The 15652-nt window shown below is 61.8% G+C and overlaps 1 protein-coding gene across 6 annotated transcripts in view; it reads right to left on the bottom strand.

Moving 5' to 3' along the window:
- Bri3bp (BRI3 binding protein) overlaps positions 1-15652 on the bottom strand; it is a 34591-nt gene that overhangs the window by 10634 nt on the left and 8305 nt on the right. For 5 of the 6 annotated variants that reach the window (XR_007109832.1, XR_007109831.1, XR_007109834.1 and 2 more), the window contains exon 2: positions 12374-12476. Coding sequence is in view for 1 of the 6 variants with exons in the window: in XM_047561357.1 (XP_047417313.1) it covers positions 6380-6819; positions 12374-12476 (543 nt within the window). In the remaining 5 variants the exon portion in view is untranslated. Of the gene's footprint in view, positions 1-2097; positions 6820-12373; positions 12477-15652 lie in introns of those variants that run through there. The other variant, XM_047561357.1, reaches the window with a different exon arrangement.

Here is a 15652-nt window from a genome sequence, read left to right as displayed (position 1 = left end):
TTCCTCCCACCACCTCCTCCTGCCACCACCTCCTCAGGACACCACCTCCTCCCGCCACCCCCTCCTCAGGCCACCACTTCCTCAGGCCACCACCTGCTGCCACCACCTCCTCCCACCACCTCCTCCCGCCACCTCCTCCCGCCACCTCCTCCTCAGGCCACTACTTCCTCAGGCCACCACCTGCTGCCACCACCTCCTCCCGCCACCTCCTCCTCAGGCCACCACCTCCTCAGGCCACCACTTCCTCAGGCCACCACTTCCTCCCACCACCTCCTCCTGCCACCACCTCCTCAGGACACCACCTCCTCCCGCCACCCCCTCCTCAGGCCACCACTTCCTCAGGCCACCACCTGCTGCCACCACCTCCTCAGGCCACCACCTGCTCCCACCACCTCCTCCCGCCACCTCCTCCTCAGGCCACCACTTCCTCCCACCACCTCCTCAGGCCACCACCTCCTCAGGCCACCTCCTCCTCAGGCCACCTCCTCCTCAGGACACCCCCTCCTCAGGACACCCCCTCCTCAGGACACCTCCTCCTCAGGACACCACCTCCTCCTGCCACCACCTCCTCAGGCCACCACTTCCTCAGGCCACCACCTGCTGCCACCACCTCCTCAGGCCACCACCTGCTCCCACCACCTCCTCCCACCACCTCCTCCCGCCACCTCCTCCTCAGGCCACTACTTCCTCAGGCCACCACCTGCTGCCACCACCTCCTCAGGCCACCACCTGCTCCCACCACCTCCTCCCGCCACCTCCTCCTCAGGCCACCACTTCCTCCCACCACCTCCTCAGGCCACCACCTCCTCAGGCCACCTCCTCCTCAGGACACCCCCTCCTCAGGACACCCCCTCCTCAGGACACCCCCTCCTCAGGACACCCCCTCCTCAGGACACCTCCTCCTCAGGACACCCCCTCCTCAGGACACCACCTCCTCCTGCCACCACCTCCGCTCCCTGGGTTCAATCCCTGGTACCAGTAAATGAATAAAAAATACTGTGTGACTTATACCTCATCCCAACCCAGTCCCTTCTCCAAGTCCCCGTCGTCTCCACACACCACCACATGGGGACAGGGCTCTGACCTGTGAAGGCGGGGTCCACCCACAGCACCACCTGAGCTCCGGTCCCTGCAGGTGTGACTTAGGCCACGTTGTACACTAACCCTCCCAGCGGGTTTCTGGACCCACCGTGGCCCTGTCCACATCGAACCCATCAGTGCTACGAGTGACGTGCAGATTCAAAAAAAATGAATAGATTTTTTCTGTGATGATGCCACATCCCTGTAGTCCCAGCAACTCGGGAGGCTGAGGCACGAGGATCGCATTCGAGGCCAGTCAGAGGTTGACAAGCTGAGCGCTCAGGACGTGGGCCCTGACTGATTACAGCTCCATGAAGCTGTTAAAACACACAAAAAAAGGACCCTGCTTGTCCCCCAAACCACCGGCAGCCCAGGCTGCCTGCAAACAGCACCACCATGACCACCCCAAACTGCCCCTTACGGGAGCGTGGGAGGTTTTCTCCGAGGTTTGCTAAGGAAAGGAGTTTCAGTGCCCAGGAAAGCCCTGGCTCAGGCTGGGTGGAGGGCTGACCTAACAGGGGACACAGGACACCGGATGAAGGGTGCGTCGGACAAACCAACCTTTTCAGTGCAAGCGCTAAGTACAACTCAGTCAATACTTGAGACGTGCAGTCCTACTAAAGGGCACCGGCGGCTTATCTGAAATTCAAATTTAACTCTTCTGTTTTATCTGGCGACACATATCCAACCGAACACTTGAATACAAGGCTTAGTGACCCTCCTCAGACTGGAAAATAAGATCACAGAATCAACATAACACGTTGAAATTGGAAGAACCCCACACGTGTTTGGATAATGTGCTGAAATGTATTCAAGAAGTTCAAGCCAGGCGTGGTTGCACGGGAGGCTGAGGCAGGAGGATCACAAGTTTGAGGCCAGCCTCAGCAACTTAGCGAGGCCCTAAGCAACTCAGTGAGACCCTGTCTCCAGAAAAAAATAAAAAGGGATGGGGATGTGGCTCAGTGATCAGTCACCCCCAGGTTCCATCCCCAGTACCCCAAAAAATGTAAGAGTCCATACAAGGAATTACAATAAACATTTATTAAGCTGTAATTTTCACAATATTTTAATTCTGTTCTGAAATCAATCTACAAATATCTCTACATAACACCAAAGCCAGTGATTTAATAAATAAGAGGAATGTACAGATTCACTTCGCAAAAAATAAAAAAGGAAAGAAATGATAAGCCAGAAGACATTCACACCTAGGTCTGCAGAATCCACTCCCCAAGGCCCAGGGAGCCGAGTGCCGGCGCCCCTCCGGCTGCCATCGAGGGGACGCTTCCCACCAGGCACGCGGGACACCACCGCCCCTCGAGGGCCGCACGGGGGCCTCTCCAGGGGAGACGAGGGAAGGAACTCCCTGGCGGGCGTCACCATCACGGGAACCCTTGTGGTCACAGGGACACGGGGAACACCGGACCTCAGGACGGGCGGTCGGTAACACCGCTAGCTGCCACAGGTTTTCAGTCAACGGTGCAAGTGACAGATTTTTGTGCCACAAGAGAAGTGGTGCGTGTCGCACCCACGGAGGAAGGCCGCGCGCGGCACGGGCCCCGGGCACCAGGTCCCACCTCACGCTGACCACCTTGAGGGGACTGTGTTCGGTCCCGTGAAGAGCACAGAATTCTACGGTTCACAGGCGAAGAACACGGCGTCCAAGTAGAAATTCTGCGGGTGACAATGTGGCTTTTACAAACCCGAGGCCGCGGGCTGGCGGGCGGCTCTGTGGGACAGCACGTGCTTACTGGTCCCGGGTCCCAGCCCGGCACCGCACAGGTGAATGAAAAGGCTGGGAGGGGCCGGGCGACACTCAGGAGCCCGAGGAAGTCCCTCTGGTGCGCAAGATGGAGGGCGAGAGTTGGCTCTGTGACCAGCAGGCTCAGAAACCGCCAGAGGCTATCGGGGTCCACCCGGAAGCCAGATCTCACTCATGGGGCCGTCTTAAAAACTACCACGAAGTGGGGCAGTGGGGCACAATCCCAGCAGCCTGGGAGGCTGGGGCAGGAGGATGGCAAGTTCAAGGTCAGCCTCAGCCAACTTAGCGAGACCGTCTTAAAATAAAAACTAAAAAGGGCTGGGATGTGGCTCAGCCGTCAGTTGTCCTGGGTCGAATCCCCAGCACTCAAAAGACAGAAAAACTAGCAAGGATTGCGGAAACGCAGTCTTTGGGGCTTCCCGCCGGCCACAAGGTCCAGGCCCAGGGACTTGGGGCTCTGGGCTGGCTCCAGAACGCCATTTGCAACCCCTCTGCAGGCCTGCTAATCCCAGGGCCCAAGAGAGGCCACAGAAGTCAGGATTCTCCCGGCCTCTGACCCAACTCGCATGTTCTCAGTTCCCACCCGGTCACTTCCCGCCAGGCGCAGAGGCCTGTCCCAGTTCCCGCTCCCTCTGCTCGTGACCCACGTGGCCTCATGGGGACCTGTGTGGAGACCTTGCAGAGGCAGCCCCCCGTGTGAATAAGGCCCGGCACCATTCACGAGGCCAGCTTTCAGGACAGCCCGGGGCTGCTCTGTCGCCAGGAGCCACGGGGGGGCCAAGCACCAAGCAGAAGAGACGGGAAGAGAGCCAGAGGTGTGGGCCACGCACGGAGCAGGGCTTCCGGTGCACGCGGCCACCCGCCTGAGGAGAGACCACCGCACACGCAGCCAGCATGGCCGCACGGCCCAGCCCTTCAGAGCTGCCGGTCACCGTTCCTCTCCAGACCCCTTCCTGTGCCTGGTAAAGGGAACATTCACTGTGATATGAGGCATCAGGAAGTGAACACTGATTAACTTGGAGATATTAAAAAAACTGACTCTTAATTATGACAGATCCACAGTTGTCATCAAAATTTTTGTCTTAATGTCACACTCGGTGACGTGTTGTGCTAATAGGGTCTACAGGCCTGAAGATATAAAAAAGGTTTCTCTTCAAGGTTATGAGTTATGGTACAAAAATACATTTTCCCACATAGAAAAGAGAGAAGAAAGAAAAGAGATGTCGGGGGCAGGAGATACCCTAGAAGCTTCCGTGAAATGGAGAGAAGGGGAAAGAAGGCCTTCAGGGTTGGGGGTTAGGAATATGCCCAAATAGCCAGGCGCCGTGGCACACGCCCATAATCCCAGCCGCTCAGGAGGCTGAGGCAGGAGGGTGGGAAGTGGGAGGCCAGCCTCAGCAACTCAGCGAGGTCCTGTCTCAAAAGGAAAAAGGAAACGGGCTGGGGCTGGGGCTGGGGCTGAGTGGCGGAGCACCCCTGGGTGGAATCCTCCCTACCAAACAAACAAGAAAAGACTGGACCCAAACAAAGCAAAACTTAAACTTAAAACCATTCAGAAACGTTCAAACCTGGGCTGGGCTGGGCTGGGGCTCGGTGGTAAAGGACTCTCACCCAGCCAGATGCCAGGCCCTGGTTCCACCCCAGCACCAACACCCAAACACAAACCTCAAACCTACCCTCTCGGGTTTCTATCAGAATTCCAAGTAACGCTCGACCCCGAAGTGACGCTGCTCGATAGTTTCTTCATTAAAAAGGAAGGCATCCTCTGCGTGTGGGTGCCAAGCTATAAAACTGGCTTCAGAGCTACAGGGGCCAGATCGGAAAAATGGTGTGTGTTTTCCACAGTGATTTCCAGCTGAGGTTTGCGGCCTGATCTGCCGGCACCGGGTGGGCGTGCCTGTCCACGGACGGGGAGGAGAGAGACGGTCTCTCCATGCTTGCCAGGAGGGCAGGCGGAGGGCGGAGTGGGTGTTACCCCAGGACAGGGGCAGCCCGGTCATCTCACGATGACCTGGGGCCAGTGGAGCCCCAGCAGGGCAGGAACCGTCAGCTTTGTGCACAGAACACCAAATCCCCACTGGCCGGTGCTGGCAAAGCCATCTTTTGGTATCACCCTGGCGCGGCCAGAGGCTGACTGTGGCCTCCAGGGCCGTATTTGTACCGTGGACTAAAACCAGGCTCACCGATAGCATCTGAGTGACGAGACTGGGATGGCGTCCACTCAAGTTGTGCTCACATGCCCACGAGTGCAGATGTGCCCAAGCAAACCCCGGAGAACAGGGAAGGGTCCAGGAAAGCTGGGGAGTCCGGGTCCGGAGACGCGCACGCTTAGGAAACACCCCTCAACACCTGCGCCCGGTCCCAGGTCCTTGCAAAGGGAACAAAGCTGCAGGAGTCGGCAGGAGCCAGCGCGCTCCCAGCCGGCACCTGCAGGCCCGGGCTCTGTGCGGTCAGATGGGGGCTCCTCCACCAAGCCCTGCGCAGGGCCGAGTGGGCGCTGGGGACGTGGTTGCAGTGGTGACCCCACAGCGATCAGAGCCTGGTCCTGTGAAGGTCGTACGGCCTGGCCCAGGACTCCCACCGGCGTCCACCTGCGGCGTCCATTCCGCTCTGCCCCCGGAGACCACCCAAAACGAGGACGTGGCGAATTCTGCACAGCAAGCACCTGACACGGGGGTCGAGAAGGTTCCAGGAGAATCGGTACCGATCCCGCCACGGCTCGTTCTTCCCGAGAACAGGGACAAGCGGAGCGGACCCCAAGGAGGGACAGCCATGTCCACCTTCCACCAAGGACCCGAGTCAGTGAGCCAGACGCCCTCCGGGGACAGCCTTCCGCACGGGCCTGGCCGGGCAGCCATGCTCCTGAAGAGCCTGTGACTCGGCCAGGCAGCTGGGCCCGAATCCCAGGGACGCTCCTCAGCTGGGCCCTCCCTGCGGAGCTGCTGAGGCCAAAATCCTCAGAATTCAAGGGCGGGAGACCTGGGACTCCGCATTCGGAAACGCAACGGACACGGCCGCCAGGGTCCCTGTGGGTCCGAGAGGCTGAGCCCCGGCCTGGGCGCAACGGCTCAGCAGTGACCCCTGGCCAAGCCCGCGGCAGCTGCGGGCCAGCAGTGCAGCTCAGGGCTCGGCCTACGAAGAGGAAGCACAGACGGGAAGACGGCCACTGGGCACGCTCTCCCCTCCGCGTCGAGTCCCGCGGAAGCTGACCAGGCTGCCCTCGCTAAACGCCCTACAAAAGATGTATTTAAATGCTTGGAAAATTAACTTTGTGGTCTATGCAGAGACCGCGTGCTGTACAGCTAGTGTGGCTACACCTGGGTTTAGAAACGTCTCCTCTACTAACGACACAAGGCGTGGGCTCTGCACGCCACCTGGGGTCCTTCTGGAACGGGTCCGGGTCGGCGCGGGTAGAAAGGCCTCGCCTCGCGCCGCTGTCCTGCCGGGTGCTGTTTATTGAGGTGTCTTGGGGGCTGGTGTGCGTGGTCTCCTCCTTCCTCTCTGTTTCCTGACCGGTGGACCCAGCCGGCCAGCGGACCTTCACTTGTCCTTGGAGCGGTCCAGGCTCTCCAGGACCCTGTTCAGGCGGACGTTGAGCAGCCTGACCTGGCTCTCCAGGTGCTCCAGCTTCTCCTCCACGCCGGGGCCGCCGGGGGCCCCCGGGCCGCCCGGGCCGCTGCGCCAGTGGAAGCCCATGGGCCCGGTCATGAAGTAGACGGCCACCACGAAGCAGAGCGGCAGGACGGCGCCCTCGGGCTCGCCCTCGTGCCTGTGCAGCACGTAGACGCAGGACATGGCGAAGAGCGCCACCCGCACGACCCAGAAGCAGCGGCCGAAGACCAGGTGCAGGACGCTGAAGGTGAAGCCCAGGGTCAGAGACAGGAACCAGTAGGCCAGGAGGACGACGCCTACCAGCAGCAGGGCTCGGGCCGGGCTGCTGGCCACCGCGGCCGGGCTGAAGTACTGCGACAGGTTGGAGACTGCGGGACAGAGCAGAGGACAGGCGGTCACTCCCGGCTCGGGGGCCCAGCTTGGGGGCCTGGCTTCACAGGCCTCTGCGGCCAGCCAGGCTAAGTCAGGTCGCACCCCGGCCTTCGCACCGGGCCCTGCGAGAGGACACGGGCAGCCCTGAGACGGCCTGCGGGGTACGAGCTTAAAGCCCCCTCCAGGCTGGCCGAGTCGCTCGGTGGTGGAGCGTCTGCCTAGCGTGGATGAGGCCCTGGGTCCCCAGCACTGAAAAAAAGAAAAAAATACGGGAAACAGCATTAAAATGCCTCTGAACAGTGGGGCAGAGTCTATGAACTGTCCTCCAATTTCCACGGCAATAAACGCTCAATTTCAGGCTGGGTGCATAGTTGCCTAGCATAAAGAAATTTCCCAGCCTTCCGTACACTTACATAACTTAATTTTTTTGCTAAAGAGAGGTAAGCGGAAACGTTTGGCAGTAGCTTCAAGGAGTTATCTACAAAAGGAACGGGAATGTGCCCGTTACCACCTCCTCTTTCTACCTGCTGGAATGTGGACGCAACGACTAGAGCTGCAGCAGCCATCTTGGTCCAGGAAGAAAGGGGCGTTGCCTACAGAAGGGACAAAAAAATAGGTGTGTTGGGCCTGAGGTGGAGCAGAGCCATCACACCAGCCTAACCACCTCGCTGGACGTCACACACAAGATGGCAATCAGCCCCGTCTTGACTAAGCCACTGTTATTCAAGCCTCTGTTGCTCTGGATCTATTATTCTCACGTGGAGTTTCGTGGTAGGAATGGAGGGGGGGGCTGGGGAGGGCTGAGTGGCAGAGCGCTGGTCTAGGCGTGTCTAGCACGTGGGAGACCCTGGGTTCCATCCCCAGGGTAGGGGTGGGGAGTGAAATGGAGGAGTGGTGTCTCTTGTGTGCCCAACTCAAACAAAGTTGAGGCTGGGGGTGTAGCTCAGTTGGTAGAGTGTTTGCCTCGCAAGCACAAAGTCCCCAGCTCTGCAAAACAAAAACAAAAAACCCCAGAAAGTTGAAAGAAAAGCAAAACAAATATCGCTACCGAGACCACCTCCGTTAAACAGTCATTAACATCGGACACATCTGGCTTTCTTTCTTTTTTTTTTTTTTTTGGGTGCTGGGGATCGAACCCAGGGCCCTGTGCTTGCAAGGCAAGCACTCTACCGACTGAGCTATCTCCCCAGCCCCACATCTGGCTTTCTCTCCACACGCACACACCTTCTTCCAGGTTGAAGCACCCGCAAGATGCAGACCCCAAGTCCCACCATGCACCTTTCAAGAATAAAGACATCGGACCCCGCAGGCCACCAAGCCCAGGTAACCCCGAGTATGGCTCCAAGTTCCCCGTCACCCAGGAAAACATCTACAGCTGCGTCCTCCTGGCAACTGGACCCACGCAGCCAGCCCTGCGCTGGCCCCCTCTGCCCGGGCGTCCCCTGCCCAGGACACTCGGCCGGTCTCTCTGGGCCAGTCTTCCTACCGAGCCCTGATGCATCCGCAGGACCAGCGTCTCCCAGCCCGGAACTCGGATCACCGCACACACACGGGCTCGGCGCCCAGGACCCACCCCGCAAGCAGCAGCCCGACTCAACATGGGGGCCGCCGGGACCCCCGAAAGCCACAGGGCCGTCTCCGCGGCTTCCTGGGCTACGCGGGACGGGCTTGCACACCTGGGCCCGCAGAGGAGGCCACCGTGCTCCAGGGTACCCGCCCACCCCGGGAGCCTCTGCTCAGGGGCCGCCGCCCGCCGACCCCACAGGAGAAACAACTCCTTCAACGACCTACGGCAATGTTTGAGCCTCGCTGTGATTCGTTCATTCTCCAGGAACGAGGAGCCGTCACAGGGGCTGGGGTCTGAGTGTCCATGTCCCCTCCAAGTTCCACGCTGAAGTCCTGACCTCAGAGTGACAGCAACAGGAGGCTCGGCAGTGATCAGCACAACGGGGCTGGTGTCCCACGGAAGAGGCCCAGGGAGCTGCCCGTCCCCAGGGCGAAGACAGAGGGGCCTCACCGGACACCATCTGCCCAGCCGGGCCTGGCACTGCCCAGCCTCCAGATCCACGGGCAGGAAGCGGTAAGCCCCCCGCCAAGGGGAGCTCACATCACCCCCAGGGCTAAGACTCCAGGCGAAGGCACAGAGAGAAGGGCGGCCACCCTCTGCACCCTGCACCTTCCCATGGCTCCCCTGCCCACCACGTGCCCGTCCACGCCCCCTTCCCGAGCTGTGCCTCCAACCCACACCAGATTTCCAAGGCCTGGCAGGGGCTGGGCACCCCCATCCTAGGTGCCTGGGGCCAGAGTGGGTTAGACTTCAGGGTTTTCAGGTTTTAGAACGGGTGCGTGGATTTTACCCACCTGCGCATCCCTTGTCCCCCCATCCTAAATCTACAACGTCCCACAATCTGAGACATTTCCAGAGTCTGACTGGTGATCAGCACATTTCTGATCAGGGCCGGGGTGTAGCTCAGTAGTGGAGCGTGTGCTTCGCATGGGAGGGGCCTGGGTTCCAACCCCGAGGCTTCAAAAAAGGAAGGAGAAAAGGCGGCCCAATTTCAGAACATGCGCCTTTGAACGTTCAGTGCAGGGATGCTCAGCCTACCCCTGAAGACCACGGGTGCCGCACCAGCAGCCTCCACGCTGACTACAAGCTCAGGAGACAATGTTTTGGTTCCATCAACAAAAACACCTTATCAAAGTCAATTTCACTCCTTTTTTCTTTTATTCTTTACTAATCAGAATGTTCTGGATGGAATCCAGGGGTGCTTTACCCCTGAACTACACCCCAGCTCATCCTATTTTTTAATTTGAGACAGGGTCTTGCTAAGTTGTTGAGGCCGGCCTGGAACTTGTGATCCTCCCGCCTCAGCCTCCAGCGTCTCAAGGATCACAGACATGCCACCAACTGGGAAAGCGGATGCCATGTGTGGACTTCTGGGCTGCCCAGCCTCTATTTGAACCACCACCCTCACAAACGAGGAGGGGATTGGGCCCTCGGTCCAGCACATCCACCTTCGACCTGCAGCCTCCAGCGAAGCTCTTTGCACACGGGACTCCAAGCCCGGGACACACTGGCAGGGCCTCGGATGCTGAGGCTCTTGTCCTAGCAGGAAGGGCGAGTCCGACCCCAAAGCCAGCCTCCTCCCGCTGGGCGCACCGGCTGCTCACAGGGAACAGAGTGTGGCTCTCAGTGCCATCGATGACTATCCTGTCCCTCCCGCGTGGCCAGGGGCACGCTCCTGCGCTGCAGTTTTGCGACCAGGCCACACGCAATGTCTTGCAATCGGGTTTGTCTCCAGGGCTCCCGGCCAGGGAAGGGAGACTGAGCGTCTAACCTCCAGGCAGGGTCGCCGGGTTGCACGGGATTGCGCGTCCGGGGCCGTGTGGGCCCAGCCAGGTCCCGGGAGGGCTGCACGGTGTTCTCAGGGGCCTTGCTGCTGCCGAGTCGCCGAGGAGCAGCGAGGCGGCTTCCTGGCTTCCTCTGAGGCCTTTCAGAGACAGCCTCCATGATGAGGCTGGGAACAGGCTCCCGGCCGCGGACTGGCGACAGAGCGTGACCGGCCCTGAGCTGCTCCGGACGAGGCTCCGCTCAAGCCACGGCCTGTCATCTGTAGGGTGGGTGTCCAGGCTGCCCAGGGACTTGGAGGCCCCGTGCATACCGGGCTCTGCGAGCTCCCCGGGTCTCGGGGGGCCTCCCTGCCTCCCCACTCTTCTTCCCTGGATGTCTGCGCCCAAATTTCCCGCCTCTTCTAAGGCCGACAAGGGCGAGGGCCACGCGCATCCTGGTGAATTCCCTGAGCTGGATACATCTGCACAGACCTGTTCCCACGGGAGGGCCGGCTCCTGAGGACACCAGGCAACCCCTTGACCGGAAAGGCCACAAGCCCCGTCTTCCTGCCCTCGGCATAAGCAGGAGGCCTCTCTGTGCCAGGCACGAGCCAGCGAGGTGCAGCGGGGGAAGACAGGCGGGCACGCCGGCGCAGCCACAGCCAACACCGCGTGGTGGGGCGCATGTGCGGTGCCCCCAAAGCTCCTGCCATCGCGGGAGGCGAGGCAGACCGAGTGTGAGAGCTGTAACTGACCCCGCCTAGTCCGATCGGGCCGAGTGGGCGGCGATCACAGGCAAGGGGGGCGAGGCTGGGTGGTGGGCCACTGGGGTCCCCCCAAAGGCGGCAGCTTCCCCGCCGCCGGTCCACCACGGTGTGCGGCCCCACCCACGCTCAGAGCGAAGGACGCGACCCACCACCCACTGCACTGCCAAAACCCCAAGCCCCAAACAGGCCTTTCCCCCTGTAAGCCGCTCGTCGGGCGTCCTGGTCCCAGCGATGAAAGCCAACCAGCCTGCCCGCCCTGGGACCGGCCTTGGGGTCCGGCCAGGCAGCTGGTGTCCACGCGACCAGCCCCCAGTGCAGACCCCAGCTCATACAGGCCGCAGGCTGCACATCTCCTGACGGGACGAGACGCGTCCCGCCTGAGTCCACGGGCTCAGAAGCTGGCGTCTGGGCTGGGCTGGCCTCCCGGGCCCCCTCCCTCTGCGGGTTCTGCCTGCCGGCCTGCATCCTCGCACTCAGCCATCCTGCAGGCGGCTGGGAGACCCTGACACCAGGGCACCTGCAGACTTCCTGGGGAGAGTGAGAGGCCACAGCAGGACCCTGGGGGCAGACGTGGGGATAGCGCCCACACTGGGCCTCACTCCGGACAGGCCAAGGGCAGGGGCCTCGACCCCTCGTGCGGCAGCAGAGCCTGGCACACCGCAGGCCCGCTGGCCATGGCTGGATGGTGGCTTCATGCTGAAGCAGGGGTGCCACAGAAGAACCCCGACAGGACAGGGGGAGTCTTCTCTGTCATAAAAGCCTGCACACGGTGGACCGTGCCCAGGTCAGTTCCTGAAGCCCCCAGATGAACACTGAAGGCTTTGCCACCCACCACACCCTGGGGACAGGTGGACAGTCACCCAGGAAGGAGGACACAGGGTGGGATGGCCAGACACGGAGAGGCCCCTCACCACCTGCCAAGCCTAGTCCTGAAACCCCTGCCACAAGGGCAGCTGGGGCAGGAGGCACCCGACCTCTGCCTGGCTCAGGGCGAGTGACAGGCACCTGCCCTGTCGCGCAGTGCGCTGCCCACCCGGCACTCCCACCGACGCGGCAGCAGGGCCCTGGCTGCCCGGCCCCTTCCGCGGCGAGCACACCTAGGAGCTGTGGGGTGTGGTGGCCTCCTGGTCCCCAACGCCCACCACAGCTTCGCCCCTGGGGTCCCGCATGACCCCGCAGGGCTCCCCAGATCCGCGAGCACCTGATTCTCCCTGGAAGCCCCTCCCCAAATGACTAGCTTTTTATTTTCATTGGGTCCTAATAAACCAGGACCCCATGGTTTGCCAGGGAACCCCCAGGACAGCAGGAGCCCTGCTCCTCGGCCCACAGGTGACTGGAGACGGCAGCCTTGACGGCTGCCCCCCCCCCCCACTCAACACCGGTGCTCCGCCCTCAGCCTCCTCAGGCACCACCCCCACCAGCACCCGCGGGGCCGCGAGTGTCCCACACCTACCGTCAAGTCCCAGGACGTCCAGGAGCTCCGTCCAGACTTTCCACAGGGTCTCCACGAACATGTCCACCCCCAGCACGAACCTCTCGGTCAGCCTGGTCAAAAACTGCAGAAACAAGGAAAGGGTCCCCATGAAGTTGGCCACAGCACCACCGCCCTCTGATCTGGTCACGCAGTGAGCCCTGAGCTCTGGGAGGTGACACAGGACCAGCAGGGGAAGAACGTAGCTCGCGGGAGCGGACAGGTCAACCCTGAGCACAATCTGGCAGCACGCGGCTCCTGCCAGGGGCAGCGGGCAGCGGGCAGCAGGGTGAGGGCCAAGGGCTCAAGAGGGTCTTGCTCTTTTGGTCCTGGGGCTTCCACCCGGGGTGTGCTGCCACTGAGCCACACCAGAGCCCTTTCATTCTGAAAGGGCCTCTCCAAGCCTCAGCGTGGCGTCCTCCTGCCTCAGCCTCCAAGTGACTGGATGGCAGGGGTGCACCACCACGCTGGCTAAGGTCTCTCCGGAAACGACTGTGTCCTAAATTCGGCAAAGACATTTGCGCTCCACTGAGTCAACCAAAAGGCGCCGAACCCCACAGGCGAGCGAGCGAGCGAGTCGTCTGGCGTGTGAACCGGGTATCAGGAGAAACCGCCCCTGAAGCAACAGAAGGGGCCACCACACGCACACTCACCCCAACACAAACACGACCCTAAGATCGCGGGAGCGCGCCGGAGGGGTGCCGCCCCCCGAGACCGCCCCTCCTCGGAGCGGGGAGCCAGCACAGCACGGCCTGAGCCAGAACCATGAGCGGAAGGAGGGGCTGGCCAGACTCTCCCCTGCCCCGCACACCCCAATGTGGTCCTCAGGGCCAGCGCAGGGCCAGCGGCGTCAGGTCCGCCTGGAAGCCAGCTGCACCCACTGACCCCCACACCCTCGGCACGGATGCTCCAGGGCAGGGCCCAGGGAGCCAGGCTGCCCCCACGACAGGCTGCTGACCCCTACCAAACGCATATGCTTTCCGTTGCTGCCCATGGACGTGGGCCTCCAGGCTGTTCAGGTTCTGAACCTAGACTGGCACCAGCCACTCCCGGGAGCTCCCAGGCCTCCCCTCAGCCTGGGGCTGCACGATAGGCCCCTCCTGCCCCAAGGCGTCCAGCTTCCAGGACTGGGCAGCAGCTGGTCTTCTGGGCTCTCCTGCCACCAGATGGCCCTTGTGAGTCTACCGGGCCTGCGACTGGGGCAGCTGACCTAAGGAATCCACTGGCAGGTCCCCTACCACTGGGTTCCTCTGGAGAACGCTGAGAAACACAAACCCAAGCTCACGGGGACGGCAGAGCGGGACCAGGGCGAGGGCGCCCACTCAGCCACGGAACTCTGCTGCCCGCAGCCATGACGAGGAGCCGTCCCCCTCGGCAGAGCCAGGCCACGGGGGACCCGGGCTGGGCGCACACAAGGCCCTGAACTGGTGCTCGGGGACAGACACCACGCACAGAGCAGGGAGAGCCAGGCCTGGGGAGAGGGACACGCACCCTGCCCAGGGAGATGACTGGCACTGGGCTCCTCATGATCCTTTTCAAATAGCTGAGTGGACATACCGCCACACACCACCGCCGTGTCCATAAAGGGCACCGCCCTGCAGCTAGAGGAAGGCACCAGGCAGCACAGCCACCGCCCGCGTAGCCTGAGGACTCGGCAGCAACCCACCGCTGCCCAACCCAGGTGGCCTCTACTCTGCGGCCCCTGTGCAGGACTGCCCTGTCCTGCCCTGCCCATTCCAGGGAGTGGAGCCTACAGCCCTGCCTCCGCGCTGACCTCTGTCGCCGAGATGGCGTCACAGGCTCACCCAGGCGGCAGCACAACCCGTGGCCCTGTCCTTCGGCCGAGGGGCCGAGCAGCGTTCCACTCTGCAGACAGGGCGCGGTCACCTGCCCTAAGGCTCCAGTGCGTGTGGCCGGCCCCCACTCGTCCTCTGGGGCAACGTTCAGACTTATTCAAATGCAGGGGGACGAGGCTGTCGTGCGGCAGGGAGGGCAGAGCTCCCGAGGGACCCACTGCCCGGCAGCAGGCACTTCAGGGGCAAAGGCTTCGCCACTCACACCATCAGCCTTGCTGGGCCTCAGTTTTCCCAGCTGGAAAACGGGGTCGGAAGGACGCAACACAGAACCTGCAAAGGCCCAGCCCGGGTGCTCTCCGACAGATCCCCGCGGCCACGTGACAAGCAGGACCCGCCTGGCGCCCCCACCCAGGGACCCACCTCCTGAGTAACACGAGCCAGCGCCCAGGGGTTCTGAAACCTGCCACACCTGAGGAGCAGGTGCGTCCAAGGAGCACCTGGCAGCGCAGGAAGGTGGATCCAGGCCAGAGGTTCTTTCCCAGGGGCGAGAAGCACCCCATGCTCTCCCGCAGCAGGGCAGGGGCAGGGGAGGCCAGACTGGGCGGAGGCCCCATCTGGTGGTGTTCAGGGCACAGACACCTGGGTCCACCTGGTCTGGATGAACTCGGGTGTGCCGTGGGGAACAGAAAGCCCTCGCCCGTGCCCCCCAACTCAAATGTTGAATCCCTGACCCCAGCACCCCAGGTGACCACGGGGAGACGGGTCTTCACAGAGAGGACTGAGGTAGGCTGAGCGCTGGAGTGGAGTCCAGAAGGACTGGCGTCCTCACGCAGAGATGAGGACGGAGGGGCTCCCAGGTGGATTGAGAGAAGACGCCCTCTAGGGGGAAGCGAGCCCGCCACACCTGGATCTGGGTTCCAGCTTCCGAGCCTGAGAAGTGCGGTTCCGCTCCCCAGCTGCCCGTCCATCATCCCTAGCACTGTGCCCAGCAGACTGACCCAAGGGCCAGGGGCCACAGGGAAGCCTGGAGTCTGGAGACTGAAAGGGCTGGACTCAGGTCAGCCTCTGATCTGCTGGCCCAGGGTATGGGGCTAAGGACAGGAAGGCCCCGGGAGCATGTGACCAGCCAAGGAGCGGGGCGCAGGGCGCACACCTGCAATCCCAGCTGCCAGCTGAGGAGGAGGATCCCACACTCAAGGCGAGTGTGGGCAACTTGGAGAGAAACCGTCTCAAAGGACAAAGGACCGGAGGTGCAGCTCCAGGGCAGAGCTCTTGCCAGGCACGTGGAGGGCCTGGGTCCAAGCCCCAGCACCACAGATGAAATTCCAAAAGACTTAAAAAAAATACATCGGTTAAACATCGATTTCCCTTGGCTCCTAATTCAGAGACTTTGTAAAAACCCTCGTAAGTCAGGGAAGTCAGACGCAGATTTGGGTTAGACAACATGAACCGTCCTGAGCTGTAC

Source organism: Sciurus carolinensis, chromosome 8, assembly GCF_902686445.1.
Source record: "Sciurus carolinensis chromosome 8, mSciCar1.2, whole genome shotgun sequence".
NCBI classification, from domain to species: domain Eukaryota; kingdom Metazoa; phylum Chordata; class Mammalia; order Rodentia; family Sciuridae; genus Sciurus; species Sciurus carolinensis.
The sequence above is the reverse complement of the archived record's forward strand: the minus strand, read 5'-3'. Positions and strand labels throughout refer to the sequence as shown.